This window comes from Lepus europaeus, chromosome 10 (assembly GCF_033115175.1).
Source record: "Lepus europaeus isolate LE1 chromosome 10, mLepTim1.pri, whole genome shotgun sequence".
NCBI classification, from domain to species: Eukaryota; Metazoa; Chordata; class Mammalia; order Lagomorpha; family Leporidae; genus Lepus; species Lepus europaeus.
The window spans coordinates 81,095,257-81,119,602 of record NC_084836.1 but is presented as its reverse complement, the minus strand read 5'-3'; the positions used below and the strand labels follow the sequence as shown (position 1 = coordinate 81,119,602).

Here is a 24,346-nt window from a genome sequence, read left to right as displayed (position 1 = left end):
CTGGCTGTGGTGGGCAGTAAATGGAAAATCCATCCCCCTCCCCTCACTGCACTCCTGCCACACACACACACACACACACACAGTTGCTCTACCTTTCAAGGAGATGAAAATAAATAAACATTAAAAAAAAGAAGTAATGAATTTCTAGAATATTGGAAGAGTTTGGAAAGAAACAGTAACAGAGTGTACCGAAGGGCTTCCTGCTTGTGTCTGCTTGTGACTGCACTAAATGAGGTCTAAGAACCCCTTAAATGTTAGCATCCCTGAACACATACTGAACCACATCAAGATGTCCCCTATGCCTGGAAGTTAATGAATATTCTCCATCAGTGACAATAAAATGGCTCAAAACAATGTTTGTTTGTTTTTTCCAGTTGGCCCCACCACTGTCCCTGCATGGCATTTGCAAATCAAGCTGTGTCTTTTGTTAGCTCCATCCCCTCTATAAAGATTTTGGAATCAGAATTGAGCTGGCAATTTTCTTGATGATGCATCAGGCAAAATAGGGCACAGCCTGCATTTCCACAGCTGTATTGGCATTGCCACATCCAATAGTTAAAATTTTAAAAAGTGAAAACAAAAGGAAACTTTTTGTTCCGCACATAGGCTAGTGTGATCTGGGCAGCACGTGACTCTGTTTCCAAAGACCTCTGCCTGGTTCAGCCTTGGCCATACTCTTTTTTTTTTTTTTTTTTGACAGAGAGAGAGAGAGACAGAGAGAAAGGTCTTTCTTTGTCATTGGTCCACCCTCCAATGGCTGCCGCTGCCAGTGCACTGTGACCGGCGCACCAGGCTGATCCAAAGCCAGGAGCCAGGTGCTTCTCCTGGTCTCCCATGGGGTGCAGGGCCCAAGCACTTGGGCCATCCTCCACTGCACTCCCGGGCCACAGCAGAGAGCTGGCCTGGAAGAGGGGCAACCGGGACAGAATCTGGTGCCCCAACTGGGACTAGAACCCGGGGTGCCAGCGCTGCAGGCAGAGGATTAGCCTAGTGAGCCGCGGCGCCGGCCGAGCCTTAGCCATCCTCATCAGGCCCCCACAGCCTACCTCACAGTCTCTGTAGAACTTGATGTGCTCCTTGGTAGGGAGAAGTATAAGTTTTTTCTAAGAGAATCATGGGACTTTCAAAAGTATAAACATGAGCCCCTAGTTATCAAGCCATCCAGGAGAAGTGTTGCTGATTCTATGTAAAAGCTTCTTCCATTTCTGTAACATCCCCCATGTAAAACAGAGCAAATGTTGCTTTTATATGTTTCTAAGACCTCACTATTGCTGTTAGGAAATATTTATGTCTTACTTAAATTTCTATCCATTAAACTTTTGTTTGCTTCTTCTCTCAATTTCTGTCTGCTCTTAGGCTAGGAAGCACATGGAAGTCCCCTCTTCATGAGCTAGAACTAAAAAAAAAGCAAAACAGTGGCTAAATTATCTCATTTGTTATGTATCAAGTAGCTCCAGGTCCCTTAGCCTCTCTTCCCAGGGTTGCATTTTATATTTCTGATTCCTTTCTAATTTGCTTAGTCTTTTAAAAAATATTTATTTATTTGAAAGGCAGAGTTACAGAGAGAAAGGGGGAGAGAGAAGGAGGGAGATGGGTCGATCTCCCATCTGCTGGTTCACTCCCCAAATGGCTGCAATGGCCGTAGCTAGGCTAATCAAAAGCCAGGAGCAAAGAGCTTCTTCTAGGTCTCCCACATGGGTGAAGGGGCTCAAGCACTTGGGCCATCTTCCACTGCTTTTCAAGGCCCTTAGCAGAGAGCTAGATCAGAAGAGGAGCAGCTGAGACACCAACCGTGCCCACATGGGATGCCAGGCCCGCAGGCAGAGGCTTAGCCTGCTATACCACAGCAATGGCCCCAACTCTGTAACTTCTGATGCTTAGCTAGAGATATGGATAAACCAGGGAAAGAATGCCAGACCTACATGCAGGCTGCCTGGGTTACATCAAGGTTGACAGTCTAGATTCCTGCAGAGGTTCTCAGGGTGGAGCCCTTGCACTTGCAGCTTATGATCCACACCTGAAACCCAGACAGTGCTGTCGAGGTCACTGCCCCAGAGCCATCTTGGTGAGCCTTTGGGTTCTTTAACAAAACCTGTTCCAGCGCCCGCCTCCAAACCGCATCTAATGACTTTGAAGACAGCATCTGCAAGACTCGATGTCAAGCACTTACAAGCCTATTATTTTGCCAAGAGCAAGTTCACTGGGACCCACATTCCCTCTTTGCTCTTTGGCTCTGGGCGCAGCCAGTGATATGACTTGGGGTCTCACTCTCCAGCAGTCAGATTCATTTCACAATGGCGGAAACACAAGCACGTTTTTTACATAGGGCCTGGAGGTCTTTGAAAGAAAAGTGGCTTTATTTATATTCGTTATGAGCATTATGCACTGGGATTATTTTCTCAGTAGGCAACGTTTCTTTTGCCCGTATTTATGAAGCAGGGGAGAAGGCATTTAATGAATTTCAAGAGTGTATTTGACTGTAAAACACATCTCAGCATATTCACATGTAAATAACCCTTTTATTTGTTCTCTCTGGTGACCTTCTTTCTTTTGGGGGTAGATCACAGTTTGTTGTTGTTTTCCATTTCCAAAGTGGAGGCTGAATGATAATAATGAAAGATTATGCAAAAAAAAAATCCATGTTTAAAATAATGTTGATATGCCACTTGTGTTGCAGGATAATTATAGTAATTTGGCTATTACACTATATGGAGTCAGGAGTTGCTTGCTAGAAAACACGGTGATAGGGGTGATTCAAGGGATTTTCATCCCAACTGGCTGTTTGATCCCGCTGACTTTTCTCTTGAAAATCAATTGCTTGCAGTGAATACGCTGAATTTCCCCTTGATTAAATTGGCTGTCGGTGGGCTGCACCCACTGCACTGGGATCACTGGGAGCTCTGTCTATTTACAAAGGATTTTTGATGACTCTTAAAATATCATGGACCAAATTTAATCTGAGCAAAGCGACTATTACTAAGGAAGCAATTACTAAAAATCACAGTCTTGGCACATGGCAACAAACAAAGAAAGATTTATTAATTTTCATGCCAAACATGAGGCAGTCACTTTGCTTCAGGGTGGAAATCCTTCACCCCTACTGCATTTCCCTTGGGCCTTTGGTGTTTTCAGATCTTCAAAGACAGATGGGCTTGCTCAGCCAGAGACCCGTGCACTGTCATTAGCAACTTTTCCATGTCCTTCGGAAGTTATTAGTAGGTTCAGGTTTTCTGTATTTTTTTAAAATCAATACTAGGGAGTTGGATTTTTCTAGAAAAGCATCACTTAGTAGTATATGGGGATTAAAAAGCTATTTGCATAAACTTCTGTTAAGGTGTGCCTGCCTGCCCAGCCCCAGTCACATTCTGGGAAGTTACACTTTTGAGAAGTGAACAATTTGAAGTTTATTGCTGGTAAGCAAGGAGCCAAGAGGATATGACTCAAATCTGCCTCCCTGGCTGGAGAGCAGGGAGAGGTTTGTGGATTAGGTGGGAGAACGCTGGTGTGTGGAGGTACCCAGCAAGGCAAACAGTGATTGCAAAGGCTCGGAGGAGTCAGGCCAGCGTGGTGAGTTGGACTTTTTATTCTAGATTTCCATGGTCTCTGGACCTCTTGCTTCTGACCAGGCTCTGGTGTGCTCAAGTTCCAGTGTTGCTCTGGCTGCTTTGTTTCCGCTGCTTAGATTTTCTTTCTGTGGTGTGTGCCTGGGTGACCTGACATATAGTTGTCTGCTCTGATTCCTTCTGCACATGCGCAGCCATGTCCTGAAAACCAGGGACTTAAGAAATAAGGTGAGACCCATTTTTTAAGAAAGAGTCATTTATTTGTTTGAAAGTCAGAGTTAAACAGAGAAGGAGAGGCAGAGAGAGAGGTCTTCCATCCGCTGGTTCATTCCCAATTGGCCACAATGGCCAGAGCTGCACTGAACCGAAGTCAGGAGCCAGGAGCTTCCTCCGGGTCTTCCCAGATGGGTGCAGGAGCCCAAGGACTTGGGCCATCTTCCACTGCCTTCCCAGGCCATAGCAGAGAGCTGGATCGGAAGTGGAGCAGCCAGGACTCGAGCCGGTGCCCATATGGAATGCTGGCACTGCAGGCGATAGCTTTACTCGCTACACCACAGTGCTGGCCCCAAGACCCATTTGTTAAAGCAGGAGATCGGGAAACTTTCAGGAAAAGAATGGGGATGTGTAACAGGGGGTATTTTGTGTGTGCGTTTAGAGCATCAAAGTAAAACTAAGTAACAGGACAGTCCAATATCAGTAGTTTTAGACACACTCATATATGTATAAATTTGTGTATGAATATATGTGTATATACATCCAACTCCACATGGGAAAAGATTCCACCTTTTTTAAGGTTTATTTACTTGAAAGAGTAGCTGAGTGAGAAAAAGAACAAGATCTTCTGTCCACTGGCTCACTCCCCAAAGTGCTTGCAACAGCTGGAACCGTGCCAGGCCCAAGCCAGGAGCCAGGAACTCCATTAGATTCTCCCTCATGGGTAGCACTTTAGCCACCTTCTGCTGCCATGTAGGATGCATTAGCAGGGAGCTGGATTGGGAATGGAGTACCTGGGACTCGAACCAGCACTCCCATACGGGATGCAGGTGTCCGAAGTGGCGGCTTAACCCACTGCACCACAGTGCTCACACCCAGACTCCATCTTTTTATTAAATGCTAATTTAAATATACAGGAAATATTTTGGAGTAATGAGAAAAATCACAAAAATAACTATACAGAAAATATCATTCATCACAAACATGAAAAAATATTCAACTTTTCTTTTCTTTCTTTTTCTTTTTTTAATTTGACAGGTAGAGTTGTAGACAGTGAGAGACAGAGACAGAGAGAAAGATCTTCCTTCTGTTGGTTCACTCCCCAAATGGCCACCACTGCTGGCGCTACGTCGATCCAAAGCCAGGAGCCAGGTGCTTCCTCCTGGTCTCCCATGTGGGTGCAGGGCTCAAGCACTTGAGCCATCCTCCACTGCCTTCCCAGGCCACAGCAGAGAGCTGGCCTGGAAGAGGAGCAACCAGGACAGAATCCGGTGCCCATATGGGATGCTGGTGCTGCAGGCGGAGGATTAACCAAGTGAGCCACAGCGCCGGCCCCAATATTCAACTTTTCTAAAGCTGAAACATACATTAAAGCCTAAGATTTTTTCCTCCCTTTTCCCTATTAAAATATAAATAGATGTGGCAATTAAAACACTTATTTTTGGAGAAGAAGAACCATAATAAGCACTCAGAGTCTATGACAGCTCTGAAGGTTGACTGAGAAGACCCTCTGGAATATAATTTGGTCATGGTTTTCAGAACCCATTAAATGTTTATTTTCTTTTATCTCAACTATGGGAAATTTGAGGGAATTGTTCTAATAATATAAAAAGATGTATCTAAGAGTGTTCACTAAGCTTAACCATAATACTAAAAGTGTACAAACAAAAAATATCTAAATAAATTAAGAAGCCCCAAATCTCCCATACGAAGGAGATAGCTCAGTTTATAAGCATCTGCCAGACAGCTACATAGCACCCTTTAAAAAAAGGTTACAAAAAATAAAAAGAGGAAGTAGTTGAGATAAATAGATAGTGTCTTAGGGAGAAACAGTCAATGCACAATGAATCGCAGTGTGAGTGAGACAACCTGCGGCACCTGCCTTATGGAGAGTCCTGGGAAGTCAGGCGTTGAAATGACAAAGCGGACCCATCAGGGAACGGGCACCAAGGCAGTGCTTTCCTTTCCGCTCCATACTTTTGAAATGTGGAAATGAACCTTACCTTTATAAAAGTATCACAGGCACACTTTTTCCTTCCTGAACCATTTGAGAGGATGAAGAGGAAGGGGTCCTCAAAATTTTATGGAAAATATGTAGTGCAAAGAAACTACTGATTTCAAAGATTTTTTTTTGAACCAAAATAAAATTATCTTTTAATTCCCAAACTCATATGTTGCCATCATGATGTCGAATTACCTCGGAATACTTAAGTGTGTATTTTCTTTTTAAAAAATATTTATTTACTTATCGATTAATTGAAAGGCAGAGTTACAGAGAAAGAGAGCAGGAGAGACAGATATTTTGTATCTGCTAGTTCATTCCCCCAATGGCTGCAGTGGCCAGGGCTGGACTGATAATGAAGCCAGGAGCCAGGAGCTTCTTCCAGGTCTCTCACGTGGGTGCAGGGGCCCAAGCACTTGGGCTGTCCTCTGCTGTTTTCCCAGGTGCATTAGCAGGAAGCTGGATCAGAAGCAGAACAGCTGGGACGGGGAACAGTGCTCTAATATGGAATGCCAGCGTCACAGACTGCACCACACAGCTGGTCCTGTTAATTTGTTTTTTTTTTTTTTTCCTAACGTTTTTCAGTGACGAGTTTCACGCTATGCATGTGGGACTCTGGGCTCTTAGTGTGTCCTCTCTGGGGTGACACCTTTACAGTCTGTCCCGTAACTGATGAAGTGTCACTTTGATCACTAGATGAAACTGTCTCTTGTAGGTAAAAACCAAAAATCATTCCAGTTCATCCTAGTTCAACCCCAGAAACTCGCAATAATTTCTTTATTCCCGGCCTCTGTTTTGGCTCTACGCTGATTTTCACCTGGAAATCAGCTGATCCTGTTTTACTGCCATTTGGAATTTCAGCTTGGCCCCGCCCAGCACCCCTGCCTGGGTAGCTGCTGCTGTTGAGGTCTCCCTGGGTCAGTGATGCTCTTGGTTGCTGGGTGAGTCGTTACTTCTGTGCCCAAGCTGGCTTCAACCCCTGGTAACCACTGCTCTGGGGTCCGTTTTGGGTGTTGGTTCCTGATTGTCCTTGTGACAAAAATAGTCTTCAGTGAGACAGGCTCCTTCACTACCTCTAGAACTAAGATGCTCACCAACTGCACAGACCCAGCTCCAGGTGCCCAGCCTGAAGCTTCACCTGCAGTTCCTTCTCTTCTTTCGTGGTTGTCCTCTCTCTTCTCTCTCCCCCTCCCCCTTTCCTTCTCTCCCCCCTCCCCCCCCCTCTGCCTCTCCCCCCTCCCTCTCCCTCTCCCTCTCTGTCTCCCTTTCCCTCTCTCCTATTTAAGTTGTCTTTGCTTTTTATTGTCTCATGAATATTTTCTGGAGCAGAGTGTGGAAGATCCCAGTTTCCCAGTGAACTTCCTGAGTGGCTAACACAGTGGCAGCTCCAGACACAAAGGGTGCCCATAACTGTGCTTGATCCATGGTGTAGAAGACTCCTCTGAAGCCTGTGTCAGGTCATCCAGCTTCAGCCCACAGGGCATCTTAAGATCCGCGGGGGTAAAGACAGCTGTAAGTCAGCTTAGCATCCCAGTGAGGATCTGGGCAGTCAGAAGCAAGTTAGGAAGATGGGAGAGATTTTGGAAACATTTATTATTGACAGAATGTGTAAGGCCGGCGCCGTGGCTTAACAGGCTAATCCTCTGCCTTGCGGCGCCCGCACACCGGGTTCTAGTCCCCGTCGGGGTGCCGGATTCTATCCCGGTTGCCCCTCTTCCAGGCCAGCTCTCTGCTATGGCCCGGGAAGGCAGTGGAGGATGGCCCAAGTCCTTGGGCCCTGCACCTGCATGGGAGACCAGGAGAAGCACCTGGCTCCTGGCTTCGGATCAGCTCGATGCGCCGGCCGCAGCGGCCATTGGAGGGTGAACCAACGGCAAATGGAAGACCTTTCTCTCTGTCTCTCTCTCTCACTATCCACTCTGCCTGTCAAAAGAAAAAAAAAAAAAAGAATGTGTAAGACAGCAAGGATCCAGTTTACAGAAGTCTAAAAATAGCTCAAAGTCAATGAACGGGACTAGCATCTGATAGCTCCTGTGGGTTTCCATTGAAGCGCAGAATTCCTTTCTGTAATCACCCTTGTTCTGAGCAAAGATAATCAGAGTAAATTCCACCTGATTATTTACAGGAACACATAAAAAATTATAACATACTATACAGGTCTTTTTTGTTTGTTTGTTTGTTTTTATTTATTTGAAAGAGTGGCAGAGAGAGAGAGAAAGAGAGCTCTTCCATTCACTGGTTAACTCCCCAAATGCCTACAACAGCCAGGGTTGGGAGTCAGGAATTCATCCAGGTCTCCAACATGAGTGGCAGGAATTCAAGTACTTGAGCCACCATCTGCTGCCTCCCAAGGTGTGCCTTAGCAGGAAGCTGAATTGGAAGTGGAGGTGAAACTCGAGCCCAAGCAGTCTGATAGGACATACCAAGCAGCAGCTTAACCTGTTGTGCCACAATGCCCACCCCTAGATAGTTCTTTTAAAGTTTGCTTTACTGGAACTTTCATTAGGAGTATCAAATTGGACTTGCAAGAGCCTCTCAAAGCGAAAAAGCCAAGCTATGGACTTGCCCACAGATTTCACTTGCGGGAACTATAGTTGGGGGGAATTCCTCTCCTCAGAGTCCACCCCACCCCTTGTCCTAAGATTTCTTGGCCTTCATTACTCACCTGCTACACAGGCTCCAGGCTGGCTTCTCCAAGAGGGCTCTGGAAGCATTGGCTCTGAAGTTGTAATAAGGACAGATTTTTAAATATTTATTTATTTGAAAGCCAGAGTTACAGAGAAAGAGAGAGAGAGAGAGAGAGAGAGAGAGAAAGGAGGGAAATGGGGGGGGGGGGAGAAAAAGAAAAAGAAAGAGAAAGAGAGAGAGAGGTATCTTCCATCCACTGGTTCATTCCTCAGATGGCTGTCTTGGCCAGGGCTGGACCAGGCTGAAGCCAGGAGCCAAAAGCTTCATCTGAGCCTCCTACATGGGTGGCAGGGTCCCCAACTCTTAGGCCATCTTCTGCTGCTTTCCCAGGCACATTAGAAGGGAACTGGGTCAGAAGTAGAGCAGCCAGAAATTGAATGGACACCCATATGGGATGCCAGCATTGCAGATGGTGGCTTCATCTGCTATACCACAATGCAAGCCCCTACAAGGACAGATTTATATTGAATCAATGTAAATAAATGATTTTTCCATGAAAATGAGCACACTCAATAAGAGTTGTGAATTCTGGAGGGATCAGGCAGGGAAAAAAGATAAATATTTCATTTCTGTTATATATAAATATAATATATGAGATTTCTGTAAATTATTGGTAGCTTAAGAGAAAAGAGAATGTTTTCCTTAAATACAGGAGCAGTATTTTATTATTTATTTGTTTGAAAGAGAGAGAGAGAGAGAGATCTTACATCTGTTGATTTGCTCCCCAAATAACCACAACTGCCAGGGCTGGCCCAGACAGAAGCCAGGAGCTAGGAACTTCATCCAAGTCTCCCACATGGGTGTCAGGGCTCAAGTACTTGGGCCATCTTCTGGTGCCTTCCCAGGGAGCTGACTAGATAAGAAGTGGAACCACCCGAACTCAAACCGGCTCTGTGTTTTTGGGATGGCACAGTTTGCTGCTTAACCCACTGTGCCACAATGTACTGGAATTTAATGTGCCTATATATGTGTGTGTGTGTATGTGTATGTGTATCTACCATCTTGCTTTCTACCTTTCTCTTACATTTCTGTGTCTTATTTCTGGTACTATATATTTGCTTCTTTTCTTTCTGATTATTACCAGTGATAATGTTGACTTAATTGGTATTTTCAAAGAGCCAGCTTCAGGATTTCATTGATCCTCTCTATTATATTTTGGGACTGCATCAGTGATCCATTGCCACAGTAGTGCTGTTAACCAGAAAACTGCATTGACAAACCACAAAAAGCATGTATTGCACATGCATCTGGGGTCAACGAGACAACTCTGTTGATCTTTTTTGTCTGTTTTGCTTAAAAACATTTATTTATATACTTATTTCCACTTGTAAAGAAGAGAGACATAGAGAGACAGAGACAGCCATTGGGAGATCTTCCATCTGCTTGCTCAGTCCCCAAATTCCTACTATAGTCTGGGCTGGACCAAGGTGGAGCCAGGAGCCTGGGAGCTAGGTCCAGGTCTCCCACATGGGTGGCAGGGAGCCAAGTACTTGAGCATCACCTGCTGCCTCCGAGGGTGCTCATTAGCAGGAAGCTGGGACTGAGGTTAGAGCCAGGACCCGAAGCCAGGCACTCTTGTATGAGATGTGGGTGTCCCCAGCGGCTCTGCTCAGCTTGGTCGGTTCTTCTCACTTGTCCTGAGGCTGGTTGGCCATGAACTCTTCTAAGCCAGCCGTGATGCTGCTCCACATCCCTCTCATCCTTTCGAAGGCCACACTGGGCACATTCTCATGGGAATGGCAGAGAAGCAAGAGAGAAAAATGGAAACATGCAAGAGCTCTTGACTTTGGGTTTCGAACATGCTGCATGGCAAACAGCTGAAATACATGGGAGCTAAAGAATCAGCAGCATCCATAAAGTCGTGTCCTCACACACACACACATGCACACACACGCACACACATACACACAGAGTACTGATCATTTTGTCATGACCATTCTTGTTCCTGACCTAAGGAAACAAGCTCAAACTTAGCACTGATGTTCTGATTTGTGACAAAAGTGAGGAAAAGGCATCTGTTTACTTGGAGGAGGTGAAAATATGTCTGCCTACCTCAGGGCAGTTATCTGAGAGTGACCAGCACCTGGAGCTCCTGTGTGGCGTAGCGTATGGCCTGGGGTCTGCACCACCTACAGGTGAGGGAAGTTTCATTAAAAAATCGAAAAGCCCTTTGTGCTCCCTTCCTGTGTGGCATGGTGGACTTAATTATCAGGCTCTTGCCGTTTATGCAGTCAATCAGCAAATGCTGAATTCTTCTGCATACTGGACCTTAGGAGCCTCGTGTGGTACAAGTTGATTCTAACTGCATCCGATGGCAAGCTGAGCATCCGAGGCAAAAGTTTACAATAAGATCGTGTTTTGAAGGATGGAAAAGTTTGGTGGGACCGTAGCAGAATTTTATCAAAGTCAACACAGGTAATCTTTTGAGTCAAAACTTCAAAAACATCAGGACGAGTCTGCTGGCCAAAGGAACAAAATGTGCAGAATAAGGAGACTCTGGCTTATAGGGGAAAGAACAAGTTCAATATTTGCCAGAGCAGCAGGAGGTAAAGCAGGATGGGACACTGAGGCCAGGTGGGCAGTAAGACACTTAGCTTTTATTCCATTCAATCTGTCATGTGTGATGAGGCACCACTGGAAATCTTTTTGGAAATGATTTACTTATTTATTTGAAGGGTAGAGTGACAGACATTGAGGGGTGTGTGTGTGTGTGTGAAGAGAGAGAGAGAGAGAGAGAGAGAGAGAGATCTTTGATCTCTTGGTTCATTCCTCAAATGCTGGCACCTACCAGGACTAGGCCAGGCTGAAGCCAGGACCCGGGAACCCCATTTGGGTCTCCCATTTGCGTGGCAGGAACCCACACACGTGGGCCATCACCTGCTACCTCCAAGACCCAATAGCAGGACGCTGGAGCAGACATGCAGAGTAGCTGGAATGTAAACCAGGCACTCCGATATAAGATGTGGGCTTCCCAAGCAGTGGCTCACTCTGCTGCACCACAGTGACCACTTGTGTTAGAAAGGGCTACATGGCCACAGCTTCCAGTTCATCAGAAAGGCTTTCCCAAGTCCACTGTGGTGTCCAGGAAGGAGATGAGGAGGGGCTGAACCATAACAGTGACCATGGCATTGGCCTGGGGAGATATTTTGGAGTTGATGGAACTTGATATCTTAAGGGAAGTTGTGTAAAAGGGAAATAGCAAAGATGACTTCAGGAACTGGGTGGGTGGGGGTAACACAAGTGAATGTGTTATTTGGGGGAGATGCTGCCATGATGACAACGGTTTCTGATTTGGACAGGCTGAACGGGACCTTCCTGGTAATCGTTTGAATGGATACCCTGCTTTTAGTCAGCTGCGGGTATCCAGTGAGGTCGACTGAAAACTGAACTCCCCAAAAGGTGCCCTTGTCCTGATCTGCAGAACCCATAAATGCCACCTTAGTTTTAGATGAAGGATCTTGAGGGGGAGAGATTGTCCTGGCCTATCCGTGGAGCCGTAAATGCCGTAGCAGGGTCCCTTCCGAAGGAGAGACGGACGGGGAAGGCTGTGCACACAGAAGGGGAGGCGGTAGTGTGGTCATGGGAGCCGAGACTGGCACAACACGGCCACAAGTCCAGGGATGCTGCCGCCTCCCGGAGCGGGAAGAGGCAAGGAGTGCTCCCCTCGAGCTTGTGTCGTGGTATTGGTCCTGCTGAGCCCTCGACGTCAGCCCCGGGAACGCTGATGTCCAACTTCTGGCCTCCAGAACTGCGAGAGAAGAAATTTCCGTTGTTATAAGCCACTAAGTGAGTGATAATTGCTTAGAGCAGCCACAGGAAACCAACACAATTACCAAGAAGACCTAAGGGTAGGAGGCCAGCCAAGGAAGAAAAACGTGCCGAGAAATAGGAGTTCTTCACTCTGCAACAGAACTCCTCGCGAGCATTGTCTGTGCTCTTTGTTTCCGTTGCCTTTTCCCAGCTCAGGGCTCCTTCCTCTCATCCGGGTCTCCGCTTAAGTGGTGGATGTCTCTGACCACTCCCTCGAAAGGAGCTCCCCAGGTCAGGCCTTCTATCCAGTGTCCCAACTTAGTATTGTCTTGTTTACTTACCAGCTAGCTTCAGCTGCGAGAGGCCCTATTCTCTCTTGTTCAATCCACTGCGCCTAGGTTGTTACTGTCTCACAAGTGGGACATGTGAAATACGTGTTTTTAAATGAATGAAGGAACAAATAAGGGCCCACGTGGTGTGCTTTGTTTACGCCTTTGCTCTAACAACTCTCACACTAAGATACATGCATGTGCATGTGGGTGCACACACGTGTAGTATTCATGTGTGCATCTGTGTGTGTGTGTGTGTACCGCTCATGCACCCTGATCACTTGGAAGACTCTTAGGGTCAGATCTATGTCTTATTCATTATTTCATTCTGGGTACCTAATAGGACGTCTGCAACTTGTTCTCCATTGAACTTTGAATTGAATGGTTTAACTTAATTTCTCCTCTTTCCCCTTTCCTCCTTTTAAAACCAAACACCTTAAATTCATTTGTCAGTCTTTTTTTTTTTTTAAGATTTATTTATTTATTTGAAAGTCAGAGTTAAACAGAGAGAGAAGGAGAGGCAGAGAGAGAGAGAGAGAGAGAGGCGCCGGTTCGAGTCCCGGCTGCTCCACTTCCAATCCAGCTCTCTGCTATGGCCTGGGAAAGCAGTAGAAGATGGCCCAAGTCCTTGGGCCCTTGCACCCGCATGGGAGACCAGGAGGAAGCACCTGGCTCCTGGTTTTGGATCAGCCCAGCTCCGGCCGTTGCTGCCATTTAGGGAGTGAATCAGCAGATGGAAGACCTTTCTCTTTGTCTCTCTTTCTCACTGTCTGTAACTCTACCTTTCAAATAAATAAATAAAATCTTAAAAAAAGAAAAAGCTAGGATAATGCCGTTAAAGCTGAGTTCCTTTGGATTGGCTTCCGAGCCCGTTACTCCCTTTTCTCCGTAGAAATAGCCATTGCCATAGCTGTATCCTTCCAGACCTCTTTCTTACACTTTTTTTTTTAAGATCGCAAGACCAAGCCCCCCCCCCCCCCCCTTTTTTTTTTTTTGGACAGGCAGAGTGGACAGTGAGAGAGAGAGACAGAGAGAAAGGTCTTCCTCTTTGCCGTTGGTTCACCCTCCAATGTGACCAGCGCACCGCGCTGATCCGAAACCAGGAGCCAGGTGCTTCTCCTGGTCTCCCTTGGGGTGCAGGGCCCAAGCACTTGGGCCATCCTTCACTGCACTCCCGGGCCACAGCAGAGAGCTGGCCTGGAAGAGGAACAACAGGGACAGAATCTGGTGCCCCGACTGGGGCTAGAACCTGGTGTGCCAGCGCTGCAGGCGGAGGATTAGCCTAGTGAGCCGCGGCGTCGGCCGCCTTTTTTTTTTTTTTTTTTTTAATTTTATTTTTGACAGAGTTATAGACAGCGAGAGAGAGAGAGAGAGAAAGGTCTTCCTTCTGTTGGTTCACTCCCCAAATAGCTGCTACGGCTGGCGCTGCGCCGATCTGAAGCCAGGAGCCAGGTGCTTCCTCCTGATCTCCCATGTGGGTGCAGGGCCCAAGCAGTTGGGCCATCCTCCGCTGCCTTCCCGGGCCACAGCAGAGAGCTGGACTGGAAGAGGAGCAACCGGGACTAGAACCCAGCGCCCATATGGAATGCTGGCACCGCAGGTGGAGGGTTAACCAAGTGAGCCACGGCGCTGGCCCCCTCATTCTATCTTTTGGTGGTAGAGCTTTTTTTTTTTTTTTTTTAATTCTAATTTATTTAAGAAATGTGAACTTCATTCTTTCATATATTCAAATTTAGAAACATAGTGATTCTTCCCACCCTACCCTGCCTCCTGCCCATACTCCCACACTTCTTCCTCCTCCCTCTCCTATTCCCATTCTTATATTTTACAAAGATCTATTTTTTTTTTTTTTTGCGAGCTGAGGGGATTTATTTGGTCACAGAAAATCCTTGGCTGCCTTCTCCAGGGAGGGCGGCCGTGCAGGGCGGGTCTGCCGCTGCGTCACTTTTTCTTGGGCTCCTTACAGGCCACCACGTACCTCTGGGCCACGTTGAGGGATGGGGAGTAGCAGTCCGCATAGGAGGTGTCTTCAAACAGGACCGAGTAGTTCCTGTGGCCGTTGTGGGGCGTGTGGATCAGGGCATGGTAGAAGCAGGTGGTCTGGGGATACAGGGCCAGCACGAGCTGCTCCTTCTGGAACAAGGCCTCGGGTCCATCTCGGGGTTGGCCTTCCACTGCGGCAGTGGGATGATTCGCTGCCAGCTCAGGGTGTGCCTCTCCTTGCCTTCTTCATCAATGTCATCCACCTCCTACTTGTTGGTGGTAGAGCTTTATAATGTAAATGATGTCACACATGCATGCAATACTTAGAAATGTGCTCCTCCACTCAGCTTGTTGAGACCTAATTACATGCCTAATTAAGTGCCTAGGACTAGGACATTCCTTTTTTTTTAAAAAAAAGATTCATTTTTTATTTATTTGAAAGGCAGAGCTTCAGAGAGGCAGAAACAGAGAGAGAGAGAGAGAGAGAGAGAGAGAGGTCTTCCATCCGCCATTTCGCTCCCCAAATGGCCCCAACGGCTGGAGCTGCACAGATCTGAAGCCCAAAGCCAGGAGTTTCTTCCATGTCTCTCATGGGTGCAGGGGCCCAGGCACTTGGGCCATTTTCTGTGGCTTTCCTAGGTGCATTAGCAGAGAGCTGGATTGGAAGTAGAGCAGCTGGGACTCCAATTGGCGCCCATATGGGATGCTGGCCCTGCAGGCGGCGGCTTTACCCGCTGCACCACAGCGCCGGCCCCTAGGACATTCCTTTTACCTTCTGGGAAGCATTGTGCTGTGCGGAACGTGTCCCATCCATCCTTGGGTGGCTGTTGGGTTTGTTTCGGCTACTTTGTTATTGCAAACAGTGCTGCAGTAAACATCTTTTGCACGTGCCTCCTTGGATCCTTGCAAGAGTTTCTGCCAGAATTGTTCTCAGTGACCAGGAGACATTCACATAAACCACCAACACGGCCACACCATGGCCCTCTTTCTGAGCCTCTGCTCTTTCCACAACACGTAGTGCTGTTGTTGTTGTTTTGACTGTGGCAAATATAATAGATATGAATAGAAATGTTTTGGTTTGATTTCTCTGAAAACCGTTGGGGTTGAACAATTTCACTGTGCTTATTGGTCACTTAATGTTTCCTGTTCATTCACTTCCCTGCCTACTGGGTTCTCTTTTCCTGCAATGTTCTGTGTGTTACAAATATTTTGTCTGTGTATATGATTTTTAAAATCTTTGGAGGAGTACTTTGACAGAAGTTTTAAATTTTGATGTGGTTGTGCCAATACTTTTCTAACCTCTGATTTTTTATTTTTCTAAGGAAGGGTTTCCTCATCCATAAGGTCACAGAAATATTCTGTATTTTCTTCTAGCAATTTGGAAGTAAGTTTAAAAAAAAAAAACTTTAGGCTGTAATCTGTATGCAAATTATTTTTGCATTTCATATGAAGTTAGGGACTGGAATTCATTTTTTTTCTCAAATAGTTAGACAACACTATTTATTGTATAGTCTTTCCCCATCAATTTTGAAGTGCTACTGTTAACATATATCAACATTTCATAACTGTTTGTCTCTTCTAGATTCCGTTCTGTTCTATTCCTTCCCCCAGTAATATATTTAGCAGTTATGACTTTGTGTCTTTTTTTTTTTTTGACAGGCAGAGTGGATAGTGAGAGAGAGAGACAGAGAGAAAGGTCTTCCTTTTTGCTGTTGGTTCACCCTCCAATGGCCGCTGTGGCTGGCGCATTGTGCTGATCCGAAGCCAGGAGCCAGGCGCTTCTCCTGGTCTCCCATGCGGGTGCAGGGCCCAAGGACTTGGGCCATCCTCCACTGCCTTCCTGGGCCATAGCAGAGAGTTGGCCTGGAAGAGGGGCAACCGGGATAGAATCCGGCGCCTCGACCGGGACTAGAACCTTGTGTGCCGGCGCCGCAAGGCAGAGGATTAGCCTGTTAAGCCACAGCCCCGGCCGACTTTGTGTCTTAATATTCAATAGGAAATTTGACCCACTGGTTGTTGTTCTTTGTTAAATTCAAAAAAATGATTTATTTTATTTATTTGAAAGGCAGAATTAGAGAGAAAGAGAGAGAGAGAGAGAATCTTCCATCTGCTGGTTCACTCCTCAAATGGCTGCAACAGCCAGGAGTGGACCAGCTGAAGTCAGGAGCCTGCAACTCTATCTGGATCTCCTTTGTGGGTTCAGGGGCCCAACCACTTGGGTCATCCTCTGCTACTTTCCCAGGTGCATTAGCAGGGAGCTGGACGGGAAGTGGAGCAGCCGGAACTTGAACCGGTTCCTATATGAGATACAGGAGTTGCAGGTGTCATCTTAACCTGCTATGCCACGGTGCCAGACCCCTTAAATCTCTAAACTGATTATTCTTCCATATTTACTCCTTTAGAATCAGTTTATTTCATTATACAAAAAATATGTTGGGATTTTTGATGGCTATTTAAAGTAAATATAACAAAAAGCATGAGATTATATATTATTTGTTCTTAAAATCTTCAAGATGTGTTATTTTGCATTCTGTATGTATTAATCTTAGTAGATAAAGTCAGAGTAGATCCAGAGTCTCATGGAGTCTCGAGTCTGTACCAGCTGAGGGCTCTGTCTAAGGGTAACGATGCAGAAAGAAGACTGCGACGCGTCTTGCTGTGCCTTGGGTGGGCCCTGTGTTCGGAGGTGCCTGGGCCCCTGGCTTTATTTGGTTTGTGGTAAAGCTACTCCAGAGAAGCAGTCTCACTCAGAGAAGAGGCCCTAGAAAACCGTGTCCTCTCTCCCACTGGAAGAAATCAATCCCTAGCTCCCGACTCCTAAGCTGCTCAGGTGGTATAAGCTGTGAAATCACAATGAAGCTGGCAGCCCCAGTGGTGGGTTCGGTTGTGTGTTACATAATACCACGACCTGGGCTTTTCCCTGGGATACCATCTCACGTTTGAAGACCTCAGGGCACATGATGAACATTGACTAATTAAACCTCACAAAACCCCAGAGACGCAGGGAAGAGAGGTAACAGCATCACCTCGCCCAGTTCTGAAATGCAGCCACCTCTGGGGACAAGCACAGCAGCTGCTTAATAATAACCCACAACAGCTCACGACGTTCAGCCAGGACAGTAAGGCATTGTGCTTGGTAACTGTCGTTTGAACATTAGACTGTCAAATAATTAAGTCAGCAGGATTATTAGTTCATTGCAAACCTCATGTGTTCTTCAAGACCTTTTATTTGTTGGCGGCTTTATCCCAATTATAAAAGAAATGCACAATGCACCTAAGTTCTATATTTCTTTTCTGTTGTGCTCTTTGGAGTTCTTCAAGTTGTAGGAAAGACATATATTTTTTGTAAAATAAACAAAAATCAGCAGATATTGTTGTAAGTGCTTTTCTTTTTTACAAGTTTGCTTGTAGGGCTGGCACTGTGGCATAGGGAGATCATCTGTGGCACCACATTCCCTGTGCGCACTGGTTCAAGTCCTGGCTGCTGCACTTCCGGTCCAGCTCCCTGCTAATATGCTTGGGAAAACAGCAGAAGATGGCCCAAGTGCTTGGGCCCCTGCCACCCACATGGGAGACCAGAATGAAGTCTCAGTCCTAGCCATTGTGCCCATTTAGGTAGTGAACTGGTAGATGGAAGACTGACTCTCTTTCTCTCTCTCTCTCTCTCTCTCTCTCTCTCTCTCTCTCTCTGCCTTTCAAATAAATAAATCTTTCAAAAAAGGTTTGGGGGCCGGCATTGTGGCATAGCAGATAAAGCCACCCCCTGTGATCCATCTTTTCCAGAAGCAGGTGAAAGATCCAGTAGCTTGGGGGCCAGAAGGTGTCTGCAGGGACCGTCGCCCTGGCTGGGGCTGGCGGAACATGGTGGGAGAGGAGGAAGGCAGAGCGGATTTGGCTGCCTCTGGCCCTGCAGGGACGGATGTGATTGTCAGCCGCAAGGAGGCAGAGCAACACGCCCACGCTGGTGGTGGCAGTATCTCTGGAGCATCGCCCACAGGCCCAGGCTCCCTCCTGCATCTGAGCTCAGGCTGGAGAGCAGAAGCCAGCATCGTAGTGGGGACTGCCCCAGGGGAGCAGGCACAGGGGAGGCAGCAGGGGACACAGCCTCCCTGCAGTGCTGTCCTCTCCCAGTGATTTGAATAAAGGAAGGCGTGGGGGAGGGGAACACTGAGGAAGACAGAGAGGAGGAGGAGGTTGAGGAAGGCCTTTGCAGACAACCCGGGACATTTTTTTTCTACTGTGATTTTAAGTGATGGTTAAAGGCATGAAGACTGCTCCAATAATTGACTTTCCAGAACATATTAAAACAGTGGCGCTCGACTCCAGTTCTTCCTACTTAGAACGCAGAAGAGCAAGTCTTACAGCCACTGGCAGACTCGGAGCTCACGGTTTTCCAAGGAGAAGGCAGCCCTTGAGCTAATCCCGGGCATTTGAGCAGCACAGGCATAGCTAATAGTGGTGTTTTCCACCTTCGGTCCAAAGATCGTTTCAAAGCTGCCATCTGAGAAGCCAATCGTCAGTTGTTTGCAAACTTCTAAGAGGGCTGAAGTCAGAGTGGTCCTGCCACCCAGTGACTGGTGGAGAGGACAAAGCCCCCTGGGTGTCAGGCCCAGGCCCACTGCACACAGGGCATGTGGCTGCCTCTGTGCAGCTCCCCTGGGGGCAGGGGTCACCTAGCCTTCATCATACAGATGAGAGTGCCTAGGAGTCCATGTCAGTGCCAGAGCATCATCTTCCCAGTCCCAAGGGTTGCCCCCTGGAATCTGATTCTTAATGTATGTTGTAAATTCATGGCTGTGTGGTGCGGTCCAGTTTCCCGTGGCCCCACAGACATGTGTCATTGATCTTTCTGTCCTTATTCTCTTCTTTCTCTCAAAGATGCTGAGTTCAGCAGTAACAGCCAGGATTCCCAGAAAATAGTGGAGGAGCCCCAGGAACCTTTTTCTCCAGAGCCCAAGGAGAGCATCCAGGTAAGGGAGACCGTCCCCCTGTGCCTGGCCTGTGTGCTACCCGTGACACCAGGAACATCCCTCGGCTTGGGGGCATCACTGACAAATTCCAGCATCTCATGCAGAGAAGGCCCCAGGAGTACTGAGACTGAGGGGGAGACAAGGGCCAGGCTGACGTGGTTCTAACAGACATGTCCACAGCTCTCCGCTGTTCTCCGGATGCAGGCCAGAAGTGGATTTCAAGCCCTTCTCTGCCATCCTCCTGCTGTTCCCTGATTTCAGGAGGCTGAGGCAGCGGCAGCAGTTCATTTAAGGCTCACTGGGCAATCCAGACTTTCCAAAGAGACTGACACTGCGTCCACAAACCCAGCTGTGTTTTCCTCTCTGCCCTGCCAGCCGCAGCTCCCTGGAGAGCTGCTGGCCTTCCCTGTCCTTGCCCGGCCTCACAAGGCTCCCTCCCTGTACCTTCTGCTGTGAGTATGCTGCCCATACAGTGCTGTGTGTACTACTTGTCTTGCCCTAATAAACCCACCCCAAGGCAGCCTGCAATCAGGAGTGTGATAGATTAAATAGGGAGGGTGCACCCAGGAATCTGGCCATGCTGCCATCTCTGCCAACCTCTGACCACTGATGGGTCCACAGCAATATGAAGATGTACAGGTTTCTTGTTGGAAACAATGAAGCAAGAAGGGGCTGGTGCTGTGGCGCAGCGGGTTAAAGCCCTGGCCTGAAGCATCTCATATGGCGCTAGTTCAAGTCCCAGCTGCTCCACTTCCAATCCAGCTCTCTGCTATGGCCTGGGATAGCAGTAGAAGATGGCCCAAGTCCTTGGACCCCTGCATCCATGTGGGAAACCCAGAAGAAGTTCCTGGCTCCTGGCTTCAGATCAGCACAGCTCCGGCCATTGCGGCCATCTGGGGAGTGAACCAGTGGATGGAAGACCTCTCTCTGTCTCTTTACCTCTATCTGTAACTCTTCAAATAAATAAAATAAATCTGAAAAAAAAAAACAACAATGAAGCAATCACATTTTTGAAAAGCTAGAAGAAAATGAGCTGTCATCCTAGAATTTTATACCCAGTAAATGTTTTTAATTCACAAAGTTAAAGGTAAAACAAAGATTGCCTACACATGAAGGGTGGACGTATTCATCACCAGCAGATCCACATCACAAGCAGTGTTAAAGAAAATCCTTCTGGCAGGAGGAAAACAACACCAGGTAGAATTTCAATCTACATGAAAGGGTGAAGAATAAATTGGCAAATATATAAGAATTTCATTCTTACCATATCTTCTTAAAAGACAATCGACTTTTTTTTTAAGGATTTATTTATTGATTTGCAAGTCAGAGTTACAGAGAGAGAGGAAAGGCAGAGAGAGAGAGAGAGAGAGAGAGAGAGAGAGAGGCCTTCCATCCACTGGTTCACTCCCCAGTTGGCCGCAACGGCCGGAGCTGCGCTGATGCGAAGCCAGGAGCCAGGAGCTTTCTCCAGATCTCCCACATGGGTGCAGGGGCCCAAGGACTTGGGCCATCTTCTACTGCTTTCCCAGGCCATAGCAGAGAGCTGGATTGGAAGTGGAGCAGATGGGACTTGAACCAGTGCCCATATGGGATGCTGGCACTGCAGGCGGCAGCTTTACTTGCTATGCCACAAGGATCCCTCAAAAGGAGGAGTGCTGGCCCCTCAAAAGGTACACGTTAAACATGGGTCACTTAGAGTATATTCATTATACCTCAGTAAAGCTATTAATAAAAATCTTGTGCAGCATTCTCGGTTACACAGAAAATAAGAATAATGGAGTCAGAAAAATATATAGAAAATTAGGAAGTGCTTGCACTGTGCAAAGCTCCATTTGTCTGTCTGCCTTCTGTTTTGTTGTTGTTGTTTTTTTGGACAGGCAGAGTGGACAGTGAGAGAGAGAGACACAGAGAGAAAGGTCTTCCTTTGCCGTTGGTTCACCCTCCAATGGCCGCTGCGGCCAGCGCGCTGCGGCCGGCGCACTGCGCTGATCCCAAGGCAGGAGCCAGGTGCTTCTCCTGGTCTCCCATGTGGGCAGGGCCCAAGCACTTGGGCCATCCTCCACTGCACTCCCGGGCCACAGCAGAGAGCTGGCCTGGAAGGGGGACAACCGGGACAGAATCCAGCGCCCCGACCAGGACTAGAAGCTGGTGTGCCGGCGCTGCAAGGCGGAGGATTAGCCTGTTGAGCCACGGCGCCGGCCTTGTCTGCCTGCCTTCTATCCTTCTAACTATCCATCCTTATCCTATTCTCATAACAACCTCACAAAGCAGTTGCTTTTCTTACCTCCTTTCTTAGCGATCAGGAAACCGGAAGCACCCAGCTTTCCCAGTGCCACACAGCTAGTGAGCAAAGGAGCCAGGGTCTGGGTCCTGGCAGCTTGCTCCAGAATTTGAGCTCTGAGCCACTGTGGGTGTAAAATAATTCTGATGTCTTTCCATCCTCATTTGCAGGGAAAAGTCGCAGAAGCCACATCTGGGGAACGTCTACCAGCAATCCATGGTGGAAATAGTAGTGAAATGGAGGTAGGGTTTGGGCAGGGCCTTTGTGTATGCACTAGCTGGACCCCATGATCCGAAGTCCCCTCCACCCAACTCTTTCTGTGTCCTTTCCCCCTCCACACCTCTGCCTCTGTCTCCCAGGCCACACCCACCTCCTTTTAGGACCTTCTCAATAAAGCCTCCCCCAGTTAATTCACTATGATTAATCCCTTATTCTATGTTCTCCTGCGCTACTTGGACTAGACAGTTACATTTTCTACATCAAATACTTACAACAATGTCAATAAGTACAATTTTCCTCTCCCTGCCTTTGCTGAAAGAAAACATTGTGGACAGGCAAGACCCTTAGAAGACAGAGTGTTGTCTGACCATATGTACATCTCATATGCACAAGCGTATGCTCATAAATGAGGGTATCTCAGAAAGTTCATGGAAATGGAGTTAAAGGGCATTTATTTTTTACAGAAATTTGAAAACTTATGCAATTTTTTTCATAATACACATTTTCATGAACTCTTTGAAGACCCTTTGTATGTATGATTTCAAAATTTTTATACCAAGGGACCAGCACTGTGGCTCAGCAGGTTAACCATATGAGCACCAGTTCTAGTCCCAGCTGCTCCACTTCCCACTCAAATCCTCTAATGCACCTAGGGGAAAGCAGTGGAAGATGGCCCAGGTACGTGGGGCCCTGCCACCTATGTAGGAGACAGATGGACCAGGTTCCTGGCTTTGGTCTGGCCAGCCCTGGCTCTTGCAGCCATATGAGGAGTGATAGGCAGAATGACAGAGAGAGTGAGAGAGGCAGAGACAAAATATCCTCTAGTTCACTTCCCAGTAGGCTGCAATAGCCAGGGTTGAGTCAGGCCAAAGCCTAGAGCCTGGAACTCCATCTGATTCTCCTTTGTGGTTTTTAGAGTCCCAAGTACTTGGGCCATCATCATCCCCTCCTTTTCCAGGTGCATTAGCAGGGAGCCAGGTCGGAAGTGGAGCAGCTGGCCCTCTGACTGGCACTGTAATATGGGAGGTAGGCCTTGCAGCTGGCAGCTTAACCTAGAGCCCCACAAAGTCCATGGGAGTGTGCCACCTGTTTCTTGCTGGAACCGTGAGGATTCAGGAGGAGACTGGCAGGGAGGGCCCTGTGGACCCCACTCAGAGTTTCAGACTTCTCTTAAGGAGCAGGGGAAGGCGTGCAGGTGTGTCTGCATGGGAGGTTGACATGATTGGACATTTCCATTGACCCCTAAAAGCAGAGTGCTGGACCTTTAGTAGGTTTCCAGGGGCTTGGCTTAATAGGTGGCAGACTGTGCATGTCAGCCTGCGCAGCCTGGACAGCCCATGAGGCAGGAACAGGGTGCTGGGTTAGTGATATCCACGGACGCAGCATGACATTCACTGAACACGGATCCCGGACATCGGAGCTCTGGCAGAGGGACAGACTCTCACCCCTGCCTCCTCTCCAGATCATGACCAGTTAAGGAATCGACACAGAAGTCAGCCTTCTTTTGACTCACACTGGAGAGCAAAAGTGGATCCAGCGCAGCAGTGGCCTTCCCTTCTGTCCTACCAAAGGAGGTGTCCACCCCTGGCAGTAGGCAGGTGTCACCCTTGGAGCAGGGTCTGCTCCCATCTCGGGATAACTGCAAGGAGGAGACGAGCCTGGGAGCAGGATGTGTAGATAGAAAGAGCCTGGTTCTGCAGGGGCAGGGCGGTGGTCTGTGTCCCAGTTTACCATGTGCTGTTGGACCACCACCCTCCTCTGCCAGCTGCAGCTGCACATCTGTGGTCTTTCTCTAGCATCAGCCTTGCAGCAGGACACACTGTGTGAGTAGCTGTCAACCATGACAGCAGGGAGCTGGAATATCAATTTCCCAGCTCTCCCACCTCTGAGGTGGGGCGGTTGTGAGATGTGTTCTCCTTGGTCTCCCAGAGGTCTCAGTGGGAGACCCACTCATTAAAGCACCCTGAGTCAGTGGCCTTTCCTGCCTCACTTACCCGCTCCCCCCTGGCAGAACTTCCTGCCCAAGTAAACTACGAACTCTCGGCCCCTGAGCCCAGGGTTTGCCCACACTAGGTGCCCACTGACCAATAGCTCACTGCACGTGCACCGGGGATGAGAGGATGGAAATGCAATAGAGGGCAGCAGTTTTGTCCTCCCCCATTCCTAAGAGGGTGGTCATTCCTACGTGGCCCTGAGCAAGGCCTTGGAGGGAGAGCCAGGATGCCCCTTCCCTCGCAGCCTGTGTATTGGTTCCCCAGAGGGCATCTGGATGAGCAAGCTGGATTGACCGCCCATGTTTGTTTCCTGTCCCTTCAGGAAAAACCACTGCAGTGACAGTAAGAGAATGA

At 47.8% G+C, this 24,346-nt stretch overlaps 1 protein-coding gene across 1 annotated transcript in view; it reads left to right on the top strand.

The window, feature by feature from the left end:
• CFAP61 (cilia and flagella associated protein 61) overlaps positions 1-24,346 on the top strand; it is a 254,395-nt gene that overhangs the window by 40,697 nt on the left and 189,352 nt on the right. Inside the window, exons 8-10 of the mRNA XM_062203798.1 lie at positions 1,957-1,982; positions 19,407-19,498; positions 21,950-22,021. Coding sequence (XP_062059782.1) covers positions 1,957-1,982; positions 19,407-19,498; positions 21,950-22,021 — 190 coding nt within the window. The remainder of the gene's footprint in view (positions 1-1,956; positions 1,983-19,406; positions 19,499-21,949; positions 22,022-24,346) is intronic.